Source organism: Gracilinanus agilis, chromosome 5 (assembly GCF_016433145.1).
Source record: "Gracilinanus agilis isolate LMUSP501 chromosome 5, AgileGrace, whole genome shotgun sequence".
In the NCBI taxonomy this organism is placed as follows: Eukaryota; Metazoa; Chordata; class Mammalia; order Didelphimorphia; family Didelphidae; genus Gracilinanus; species Gracilinanus agilis.
The window spans coordinates 229,914,124-229,926,488 of record NC_058134.1 but is presented as its reverse complement, the minus strand read 5'-3'; the positions used below and the strand labels follow the sequence as shown (position 1 = coordinate 229,926,488).

The window sequence follows — 12,365 nt, the reverse complement described above, 5'->3', positions numbered from 1 at the left end:
TCCTGTATTGGTCATGTATAGAAGTATGCATCTCATTCTACACTTCAAGCCTATCAGGAGAGAGGGAGCATTATTTAATATTGCTCTTCTAGGGGGCAGCTGGGTAGCTCAGTGGAGTGAGAGTCAGGCCTAGAGACAGGAGGTCCTAGGTTCAAACCCGGCCTCAACCACTTCCCAGCTGTGTGATCCTGGGCAAGTCACTTGACCCCCATTGCCCACCTTTACCAATCTTCCACCTATGAGACAATACACCGAAGTACAAGGGTTTAAAAAAAATAAAAAAAAATATTGCTCTTCTAGAGTCATAGTTGGTCATGGCATTAGTCAGAATTTTTAAGCTTTTCAAAGTTGTTGGGTTTTGCAAAAATGTTGTGACAGCATAAGTTATTATACTGATTCTGCTCATTTCCTTTGACGTCATGAGTTCATACAAGCTTTCCCAGTACCACCAACACCACAAAGGGTATTCAAAGACAGTATGAGTGACACAGATTCCTTGCCATTCCCAGTCTTACTGGGGAGTCTGGCTGGTCACATGGGCTAGCAGGCAATTCTAGAGCTTTCACACTTTTTAAATATATCTGCAAATCCCAGCACAGTTCCTGGCTCATAGTCGGCCCTTGATAAATACTTGCTTTATGACTTGTGGGTTGATTAGTGGAATTGCTTCCAAGATCACTTTATGACATTTTTTAGTAATTCAGAGAAATGCCTTGACCATCCACCCTGAATGTCCCTGTCTCTGACAGAACAGACATTTCCCAAGTCCACGGAAAAAATCGTGGAGGGGACAGGACATTTTCCAAATTCATTCTCCACTCCACTTCCCAAAGTCTACATCATTCTCTTACAAAAGAAGTTCCTACTCTCTATTATTATTATTTTTAATTTTTTCTTTTTTTTACAAAAAGTCCTTGCATCTAAAATGCTGGGAAATACGTTTTCCCAAAACTTTCTGTTGTTTTATTTTTTTTTTTGCTCAGTTTAACTTAGTGCTTTACTGGGAAATGAAGCATTTTGTTATTGTTTCTTTAGTTATCTAACATTTGAAATTAATGCCCAGGATTGTGAGGCTAAGATATGTAGTAAGAAAAACTTTGAACTCAAAGTACAGGTCTTGAGTTCAAATCCAAATGCTACTATTTTGTACTTCTATGAATTTAGGAAAGTCATTTAACCTATCTAGGCTTCAGTTTTCTCATTTGCAGAATGAGAGGGTTATACTAGATCAGTGATTCCCAAAGTGGGTGCCACCGCCACCTGGTGGGTGCTGAGCGATCCAGGTGATGGCCACAGGTGCATTTCTCTTTCCTATTAATTGCTATTAAAATTAAAAAAAAAATAATTTCCAGGGGCGCTAATTAATATTTTTAGTTCCAGATCTATGAACCTCAATCTGGAGTATGTTTTCTGTTTTGTTTTTTGCTAAGGTTGTCTCTCAGTTTTAAATCAGGTTTGATCATGTCAACCCTTGTTTGTTCTCATATCAGTCAGTCAAGCAGCAAGCACTTATTAATTACCTGCTATGTGCTAGATACTGTGATCAGTGCCAGGGTACACATACAAAAATGAAGCATCCCATGCCCACAAGGAGTACATTACCTTTTCTGATAATAAACCACTACGATAAGTGATAGGGACACAAAGAAAAATAAATGAAACACTACCTATCTCCCAAGGAATTTACTTTTATTGGAGGTAACATGTACCTAGATCATCAGTCATTTAATCAATATGCATGTATTAAGCACCTCCTGTTAGACATAAACTGTGATAAACCATAGAAATGAAATAGAAAATGAAACAGAAAAAAAGCAATGAAATAATCTCTGCCCTCAAAGAGCTATGCTTCTGCTAGAGGAGACAGCACAGTCACATATAAATTTAACACATTTGAGTCAGTGAAAAGTTTCTCCCATTTGGGTTACAGCTCAGCAACTCTGGAAGTCTTTGTACCTTTGTCTCTAATTAATGCCATGCGCTTCTGTTCTGTTTTTATGTATGCATATGTAGCTTCATCATTCACAACAAAGACACTTTCTTCAACAATGCCACAAGAAGTAGAATTGTGCATCATATTTTACAAAGAATTAAATATGAAGAAGGAAAAAATAAAATTGGTAAGTATCCCATCTAAATAACTTAGCCTACATAGAACTGGAGAATGAACTTGGGGAATGCCCTAATTGACAAAGCCTGGTCATGGAAAGAAGAACTCATCTATGGATTATTATTTGTAATGTATTTCAAGTTATCTTCTTTTATATGATAATGTCTCATTTATCTGTGAAGGAAAAAGACTCTCTGAGCAAAATCTGACTGTATTTGATGGGCAAAGCAAACAAGTCAGATGACTGTTAATCCTCCAGTTGAATCGAAGACCCTCATCATTGACATTGACGGGTTTTTAAAGTTAAAAAAAAGGAACTTATAGAGTGTGTGTGTGTGTGGGGAGACTTACAAGGGCCACTCTTGATGTAACAGGCAATCTATCAAACCCCAACCCTCATGAGCCTTCGAAGGACCTCTGTAGCCTCTTATATGAATTAGTTTTATATAAAGTACATTATAAAATAGATTCACACCCCTAGGATTAACATAATCAATTATTATTAACATGGTAACACACACACACACTCAGAGACTATCCAGGAACTATATTCTTCATCTGGTTAGCTACACAGGCTCTTGCCTGGGGATGTATTCTTACTAGAATCACATGGTTGCAAGGTATCAAACCAAAGGGATTGTTAAACTAATACAGATGAGAGGCTGCTTAATTAAATTTCCTTCTTACATCTGCCATTTTAGAAGAATGATCTATTCAGTAATAGTAGTAATAATAGTCAAAGTAGTGATGGTCCTAATTCTAGTATTAATTGTTACGTTGGCTGATGTTATAGTGGCATTAGTAGCTGATTCATAGGAGTATCTTCATGTATGCAAAGTACTTTGCATGCATTATTTCATCTGGTGCTGACAACAAATGCTTGAAGATGACATCATTATTATTTTCATCTTACAAATGAGAAAGCTGAGGCACAACAGGTTTTGTGGCTTGCTCAGAGTCACATAGGTGATAAGTCATAAAACTAAAGGATCAGAGATTTAGAACCAGAAGAGACCTTATAGTCATTCCTCCTCCTTATTTTACATATGAGGAATCTGAGGCTTAGAAAGAGTAGGTGGCCTGCCCCACATTAGACAGCTAATGAGCACTGAATGATAATCAAGACAGCAGGAATTCAAATTTAGGTCTTCTAAATCTAAATTCAGTGTTCTTTCAAATACACCACTCTGACAAACCTATCAAAGTACCAAGAAACTTTTTTATAGAATTAGAAAAAAAAGTATAAAAAAGTTCATTTGGAAGAATACAAGACCAAGAATATCAAGGGAAATAATGAAAAAAAATGTGAAGAATGGGGGCCTAGCAGAACCAGATCTTAAACTGTACTATAAAGCAGCGGCCATCAAAACAATATGGTACTGGCTAAGAGACAGAAGGGAGGATCAGATATAGACTTGGGGTAAATGGCCTCTGCAAGATAGTATTTGATAAACCCAAAGATCCCAGCTTTTGGGACAAGAACTCACTATTTGACAAAAACTAATGAGAACATGAGAAAACTATGGGGGATATTAAGGTTAGATCAACATCTCACACCCTACACCAAGATAAATTCAGAATGGGTAAATAACTTAAATATAAAAAGGGAAATTATAAGAAAATTAGATGAACATAGAATAGTATATTTGTCAGATCTATGGGAAAGGAAAGAATTTAAAACCAAGCAAGAGACAGAGAACATTACAAAACATAGAATGAATAATTTTGATTATATTAAATTAAAAATGTTTATACAAACAAAACCAATGCAACCAAAATTAGAAGGGAAGCAACAAATTGGGAAAAAATCTTTATCACAAAAACCTCTGACAAAGGTCTAATTTCTCAAATTTATAAGGAACTAACTCAACTGTACAAAAAGTCAAGTCATTCCCCAATTGATAAGTGGTCAAGGTACATGAATAGGCAGTTTTCAGATAAAAAAAAAAATCAAAACTATCAATAAGCCCATGATAAAGTGTTCTAACTCTCTTATAATTGGAGAAATGCAAATCAAAACTCTGAGATACCACCTCACACTCAGCAGATTGGCCAATATGACAATAAAGGAAAATAAAATGTTAGAGGTGTTGTGGCAAAATTGGTACACTAATACATTGCTGGTGGAATTGATCCAACCATTTTGGAAGGTAATTTGGAATTATGCCCAAAGGGCTTTAAAAGGCTGTCTGCCCTTTGATCTAGCCATACCACTGCTGAGTTTGTACCCCGAAGAGATAATAAGGAAAAAGACTTGTACAAAAATATTTATAGCTGTGTTCTTTATAGTTGCAAAAAAAAAAAAAAAAAGGAAAATGAGAGGGTGTCCATCGATTGGGGAATAGATAAAGAAATTGTGGTATCTGATGGTGATACCACACCATACTATCGTGCTAAAAGAAATGAACTGGAAGATTTCCATGTGAACTGGAAAGACTTCCAGGAATTGATGTAGAGTGAAAGGAACAGAACCAGAAGAACATTGTACACAAAAAGTGAAACATTGTGGTACAACAGATGTATTGGACTTCTGTACTAGCAGCAATGCAATGATCCTGGACAATCCAGAAGTAATTATGAGAAAGAATGCTATTCACATCCAGGAAAAGAACTGTGAGAGTAGAAACACAGGATTGCATGATTCAATGGGTATATGATTGGGGATTTTGACTTTAAAAGATCACTCTATTACAAATATTAATAATATGGAAATAGGCTTTGAACAATGATACCTGTATAACCCAGGGCAATTGCTTGTCAGCTTGGGGAGGGAAGAGACAAGGGCAAGAAAATGAATCATGTAACCATGGGGAAAAACTTCTTAATTAATTAATTAATTGGGAAAAAAACTCGCCCCCAAAAGGAAAGAAAAAAAACCCAAATACATCTCTCTATCTTCTATGTTTAAACCAACTTTTTTCTTTAATTATTTTAAAGAGTTGGAATTAACAATTTCTTCTCCATAATTTCCCATAAAAATTCCTAAGGAACATTTACAAGCTCTTCCCTAAAAGATTTCAAATGCATTAATAATTTGTATGCATAGCAGTTAAATATGAATGAAAATTGCCAAATACTGTCTAAATTTTGTTGATTAATTTAATATCAATCTTCTCATTTAGTTCACTATTGCACTTTAATTGATGCCCATCTTGTATGAAAAATCAAGGAATCATAAGAGTGGATTTAGAGCAAGAAGAGAACTTCTAGATCTCATGGATCAAATTCTCCATTTTACAGATGAAGAAATTGATGTCCCAAGAGTTTATGTCTTTAAGTAGAAGGGCAATGAAGTGATAAGTGAAAAAATCTGGATTCAAACCTTGATCCTCTGACTCCAAACCAAGGATGCTTTCCCATGATGATTTCCATTTTTAACAAAAGATGTTTAGTATTTCCCAGAGTCATTGCTACCTGAAATATCAAGAGTATGACTTGATGAAATGTGATTTTCAAAGATGCAGATCTACTCTCTCTTTAATAGGAAACTAATAGGCTAATACATCATAAGAAAAGATGGAAAATGTCATATCTTCTACCAAATTCAAAATTATCAATACATAATGAGCACAGAAGACTTTGATCCCAGTTTTAGTTCTGGGTTAGACACTATAGAAGCTAAACTATCATCAGATAATTTATATAGATCAGATAGATCATCAGATTTTTATCAGTTGTCAAATGCAACTTTTTGGGAAGAAAAAGATAAATGTCTTGGTGGGATCAAAGGGTCATAACCACAGACCTGGAAGTGAAGTTGAGGTCATTTACTCCAATTTCACCTGATTTCATAGAAGAAAAAATGCAAAGCCAGGATGTGAACTCAGGTTCTGAAACTCTATATTCATCATCCTTTCCAAAATGAATCAATTGTTAGAGATTATAATCTTTACATTACCATAGATACTCTCTCTTCCCTCCTACCCCTACTCTCTCCAAAAAATCTTCCTTGGTCACCTCATCTTAAAGCAATTTCTTCCTACTGCCAACTCCCATAATAGTTGTCTATGCACTTAGTTAATTGGAAATGAATTCTATGCAATTTTATGCTATTTCTTTAATTATTGTCTTACAGCATTATTTAAATATTATTAGGTAGTAATCTTTTGTGGGTTTATATTTCCCCATTAGACTAAGCTCCTAAGTCCAGGGACTTTGTCTTACACTTATATCCCTTCTAGTGCCCACCAAAATGCCTAAAACAATACAGATGGGCAACTAATATTTGTGATTGATTGAATCTAGAGCAAATATTTACAAGATATGAGTGTGTGAACAGTGGGCTTCAAAACAACTTCTTCACAATCTACACAGTTGGATAGTTAAGGGCTTTCATGTCACAGGACTAATCTTAAATGATTTTGAACATGGCTCCTGTTAACTGATGAGTACTCACAGGCCACTTTGTGAAGGATTCCCAGAACAGAGGCAGAAAACAGAAAGATGCATGAATGTCTCAGACATTTAAATACAATGAGTCGAGGCCACCTAATAAACAAGAATCAGAGGTTCTAGAGTCAAAAGAAATGGTTCAAATGGCTTGGCTACTTTGGGGCACATCAGTTTTCTTATCTGTACATTGAAGGGGCTGAGTATGGGTATAATGGACAGAATGCACCGAACTTGGTGTCAAGAGACCTGCATTCAAATCTTGACCAAGGGGCAGGTAGGTGCCTCAGTTGATAAAGAGCCACATCTGGAGACAGAAAGTCCTGGGTTCAAATCTGAACTCAAACATTGCCTAGCTGTGGGACCCATGGCAAGTCACTTAAGCCCAGTTTCCTACACACTTACTTACTATACTCTTTTGCCTTGGAACCAATATTTACTATTGATTCTAGGATGGAAGGTAAGGAGTTTTAAATTAAATAAATAATCTTGACCAAGTCAGTTATAGTTCTGTGACTCTCTGGGCCTTAGTTTCCTCACTATAAAATAAGAGGAGTGTACTGAATGATCACTAAGATTTCTTCCAGCTTTAAATCTTTTCATAGTTCAGAGAAGGTTAGGTACAATATAAGAGCTTTAAATACCACTGATGCTTGTCTAAAGGAGACAACTGCCCTTGGACACCTTATTTAAAAGAACAGAGATTATATATGTCATTTCATTTATGCAGGAAACCCCAAGGTGAGGAACCGCTCTCTGACAAGGCACTTTTTGTAATTTATATTCTTAGATATCCAGAGAACTGAGAGATTAAATGATTAATACATCTGATATGTGTCACAGGTAGGTCTCATACTTAGAAATTAAGAAGAAACATGTGCAAACACTTCAATACTTGCAAAATCTCATGATATAATAATTAGAGAAAAGTTGCAGGCTAAACTGAAAGCATGGCAATATCCATGGTTTAGACAAACAGAAATTCAATATTCAACTCTGTAAGGATCTTATCTATGGAAGAATCTGACCTTTGTATCTTAGTATGGTGGAAGAAGAACTAGTTTTAAAATCAGGAGACAGACATTTTAAAAGAGTGTTCTGTGTGACCTTGAATAAGTTTCTTCTTTATTCTGTGCTTATTTGTTAACCTGTAAAATGAAAGGTTAAGCTAAATGGCCCCTGAGTTTCCTTCAAGCTCTACAGCTGTGATCCTTCAAGACTTACCTCTTCTACTTATTCTTCTTGTGACTTTGGGCAAATGAATTTATATGACCAGAGGCTCAAATATTTCAAACTAGAAAGGAATTTAGAGATTATTTAGACTGGCCCTTTCATAACCTAGTCAAACTGTAAAATCAAGGGCTTGGACAACTGGATCTTTAAGGTTACTTCCTGCTCTAAATCTATAATCCTATATATTATGTAAACTCCCTCAGCCTCAGTTTCCTCACCTGTAAAATCATGGGTTTCAAACAGATGATCTTTAAGGTCCCTTCCAACTCTAAATCTATGATCTTCTAAGTCCTTCAGCCTCTCTGGGCCTCAGGTTCCTTGTCTATAAAATGAAGGAATTGGACTGGATGATCCCTAAGGTCCCTTTCAACTTTAAATTTATGATCCAATGATTCCCAGAAATTTAAACTCATTTTGATTTAAGATGAATTTTGTGTTTTCCAGGACTGAATCGATTGCTTACTAATGGCTCCTATGAAGCTGCATTCCCACTTCATGAGGTATTGTCCCTCTTCAACTCCCTTCTAGTTTTTATATCCTGATTGCTAAAGATGCCCTCCATTCAATTCCTACTCTGGTGCCCCATTGTATTAGAGAGGGGACTGTGGATTCCCCAAGGCTTTACCAACAAGGCATACTTCTGGCAGGTGCCACCAAGTTGAAAGCAAGTGAGAGGCCTAACAAAGAACTGTGTGTCTTCTGTGAATCAGTCTAGCAAAATATAATAAGGGTAATCTCCAGAAGCAACACATTTCTAAGGATCTCTTTGGCCCCAACTACTCATGAAGCCATTTTTAGAAATATGGTGGTACTTGATATATATCAAAGAAATACTTGATAGGTGATTTGGTGGATAGAGCAATGGAGCTTATGTTTTCCCATCTATAAATTGGGGGTAATAATAGCATCTATCTCCCAGGTTTGTTGTGGTATTCAAATGAAATGTTTGTAAAGTGCTCTTAAAACTTTAAAGCACTTCATAAATGCTAGACATCATCATCATCATCATCATCATCATCATCATCATCATCATCATCATGTAATAATGGAATTTCAGAGTATTGATGGGGATGGGAAGGAATAAGGACTAGACTGGGGATTTCATTAGTATAAGGAACTCCTAGATAAGGATACTGCCTATACCAATGTAGCTTGGCACCCTTCCTCTAGTATTTGCTTAGTATACTTAGAGATTAATCTACTTGCACAGGTTCACACAACCATTTTTATAGTGAGTAACTTTATACCCAGATCTTTTTGACCCTAAAGCCAGCTGTCTATTCACTATGTCATACTACCTCTCATTATGAGTATGACTAAAGCCTATTGTTCTCAAACAGATTTTGTTCAGTTCCTCCCTTTGTTATCTGTACTGATCATTTCATGGTCTCTTTCATTTCTTAATTTATCTTTTTCTATCTTCAAATGTTTGAAGAGCATCTACTATGGAAACAGTGCTATGTTCTTATATTCTTTATGAATAGAAACTGTTTTCAAAGTAAAAAAGTGACACATGCGTAATATGTCTCACATATATATAACCCATATAAGCTCATATTAATAAGTTGAGTCCCCCTGCTACATATTCTACCAGAGTTACTCAGTTTGTGCCCCCCTTGTGGTATGTTCTTCCCAATATAATTTGCTGATTATATTTAATAACTTCTCTATGTCATTGATTGGCCCAGTGATTAGAAGTCCAGGATTATTTCCCCTTTCTTAATTACCTTTTGGTGATTCTCTTGAGTTCTATGTTTGGGCATCAACTTTTCTATTTAAGTCAGGCCTTTTCTTAAGCAATGTTTGGAAGTCTTCTATTTTATTAAATAATCACACTTTCCTCTGCAAGAATATAGTCAATTTTTCTGGGTAGTTGATTCTTGGTTATAGACTCAGTTCTTTTACTTTCCAGAATATCATATTCCATGCCTTCTGGTCTTTCAATATGGATGCAGCCAGGTTGTGTGTTATCCTAACTATGGCTCCATGATATCTAAATGGTTTCTTTTTAGCAGCTTGTAGTATTTTTTCCTTGGTCTGGAAGTTCTTGAACTTGGCCATAACATTCCTGGGAGTTGTCAATTAGGGATTTTATGCAGCAGGTGATCTGTGGATTCTTTCAATCTGTACTTTACCCTCTTGTTCAAGAATATCAGGGTAGTTTTCTTGGATAATTTCCTGTAGAATTATGTCCAGGCTTTTTCTTTTGCCATAATTTTCCGGTAGTCCAATAATTCTTAAGTTGTTTCTTCTGGATCTATTTGCCTGGTTTGTTGTTTTATCAATGAGGTGTTTCATATTTTCCTCTATTTTTTAATTCTTTTGATTTTGTTTTATAGACTCTTGCTGTTTTATGAAATCATTTGCTTCTAGTTGTCAGATTCTAATTTTTAAAGACTGAATTTCATCTCTGGCTTTTTGGTCATCCTTTTCCTTTTGGTCTGTTTTTCTTTGTAGGTCATCTTTCACTTACTTTGCCTCATTTTCAAGCTGGTCAGTTCTGGCTTTCAAGACACTATTTTCTTGTTTTAGTTCATGTGCCTCTGTTTCCAGATGACCTATTTTGTTTTTAAAAGTTCTTTTCCCAATTGTCTGCAGCCTCTCTTAATTGTTTTTTTTTAATTGTGTTTTGAGTTCTTCCAAAGTCTGTGTTCAATTTGCTGGAGTTTCTGAGTTTTTTCTTGGTGTTCCTTAGATCTTCTTCTGTTCCATTTGTTCTTTGTTCATTACCTGGATAGAAGCTGTTGATTGTAATTTCTTTTTTTCTTTTTCTATTGTTTACTCCTATTTTTTTCTTCTTTTCCCCATTATTGGATATATTCTTGCTCCTCTGTTTATTTGCAGATCTGTGGGTTTTGGATATTCTGTCCTGAAGGGCCTTCTTCTCTGCTCTGCTGATTAACTAGACTAGGCTGATGAGGCTAACCTATTGTATTAATGAGCCCTGAGGCCAGATCTTCCCCAGTTGCCAGTTGAAGCTGAAGGTGAATGTGAAGTTATAGAGGCTGAAGATAGTTACCCTCATCCTCCTCTTTTTCCTTTCTGCCAGTTGCTTCCCTGCCAGCTGCTTGGTCAGAGCCCTGAGCTTCCTATGGTGGTACCAAGGTACTGTCACGGTTGCAGCCTTTGCCCTGGGATCCCAGTCAGCTTGATTCTTACCATATCTCAGCATAGTTGGTGGTGGAGGGGTGTTGGGGATTGAGCTTCATTATAGAGCTGATCTGCAGAGCTGGATGTGCCCTGAGGCCAAAATCTCCAGAGGCAGAGCTCCAGGATGGAGGATTGGTAGCTAAAGGCTGCAACCAGGCTGCCCTCTTCTCTGTTCCTATGCTCCAATTGCCTCCCTGCCAGTTATGGTCAGAGCCCTGAGACTCAAGTAGCTATGGTAGAAAGGTACTTCCTCCAGGCTGGAGCCCTTGCCCCAAGATTCCAACAACCTCCTGAGTCTCAGAACAGAAAATGGGGGAAGGGCCCTGGGACCTTCCTTCTTTCTTTTCCTTAAACCCAAGAATTGAACTTTCTCTGCATACCTTTTAAGCTGAATCAAGCAGGAGGGTCCCCCAGCTCTGTCCCGTGGTTGTATTTGGTTTTGTTTTCCTACAGAAGCACTTTGTTTTTATTGATGTGGAAGAGTTTTACTGCTTCTGAGTCTCCATCTTGACTCTATCCCTCAGAAGTTCAGTATTATTTAACCAAATTATGTCAATTAACTTTCAGAAAGAGAAATTTACTGAGAAATTATAGCACTAGTAGATTCTTCAAAGCATTCCTTCCACCACTGGAATGGTACACAGGAGACTCCCTATTCTACCACCATGGTCACTAGGGAGAGTGGATTCAAACTTAAAGCAGTTAAAATATTCACCAGAACTAACTTAATTTCTTTTTTTAAAACCCTTAACTTCTGTGTATTGACTTATAGGTGGAAGAGTGGTAAGGGTAGGCAATGGGGGTCAAGTGACTTGCCCAGGGTCATACAGCTGTGAAGTGTCTGAGGCCAGATTTGAACCTAGGACCTCCCGTCTCTAGGCCTGGCTCTCAATCCACTGAGCTACCCAGCTGCCCCCTAACTTAATTTCTGAATGGCATATGTGCTAGCAGTATGGCATAAATGCTGGACAGTGACTCCCTTGCTGTAGGCTACCCTAGCCTGAAATCAAGTCTGTGTTAGTGCTTCACTTACCTTTACTACTGGCAAGATCCAGAATGGACTTCAGTTACTGAACTTCTGGTGGCTTAATCTTCTATGCTTTTGAAGCTCAAGGACCTATAACCATCTTTAATACTTTTTCACCCAGAGCAGAAAAGAGGCAAAGAACAGAAGCACCATGTATTCATGGCCACTGGTGGACCCCATTAGAGAGAGTAAGTCACTGGCACTACTTTCCACACCCTGAAGGCTTATAAGCAGTCCTTGCTTCCATCACCTCCAGAAAAAAGTGAAATTTGTCTTGGCCATTGTGTGCCTTTTTATATGCCCTCTCAGTTCTGACTCAGCCACCAATCCGAAAATCTTTTCTTTATCATGCAGTAAATGGCCAGAGACTATTCTGAGAAATCCTATTCATGCCTTGACAGGGAGCTGCCTTATGCTATCATGACCTTGCAGAAGCAAGCTCTCCAAACACAATTA

The 12,365-nt window shown here is 37.1% G+C and overlaps 1 protein-coding gene across 1 annotated transcript in view; it reads left to right on the top strand.

Annotated features, from left to right (window-relative positions):
• Positions 1 to 12,365, top strand: part of ANO4 (anoctamin 4) — a 459,137-nt gene that overhangs the window by 358,843 nt on the left and 87,929 nt on the right. The window contains exons 11-12 of the mRNA XM_044677798.1: positions 2,014 to 2,120; positions 8,177 to 8,232. Coding sequence (XP_044533733.1) covers positions 2,014 to 2,120; positions 8,177 to 8,232 — 163 coding nt within the window. The remainder of the gene's footprint in view (positions 1 to 2,013; positions 2,121 to 8,176; positions 8,233 to 12,365) is intronic.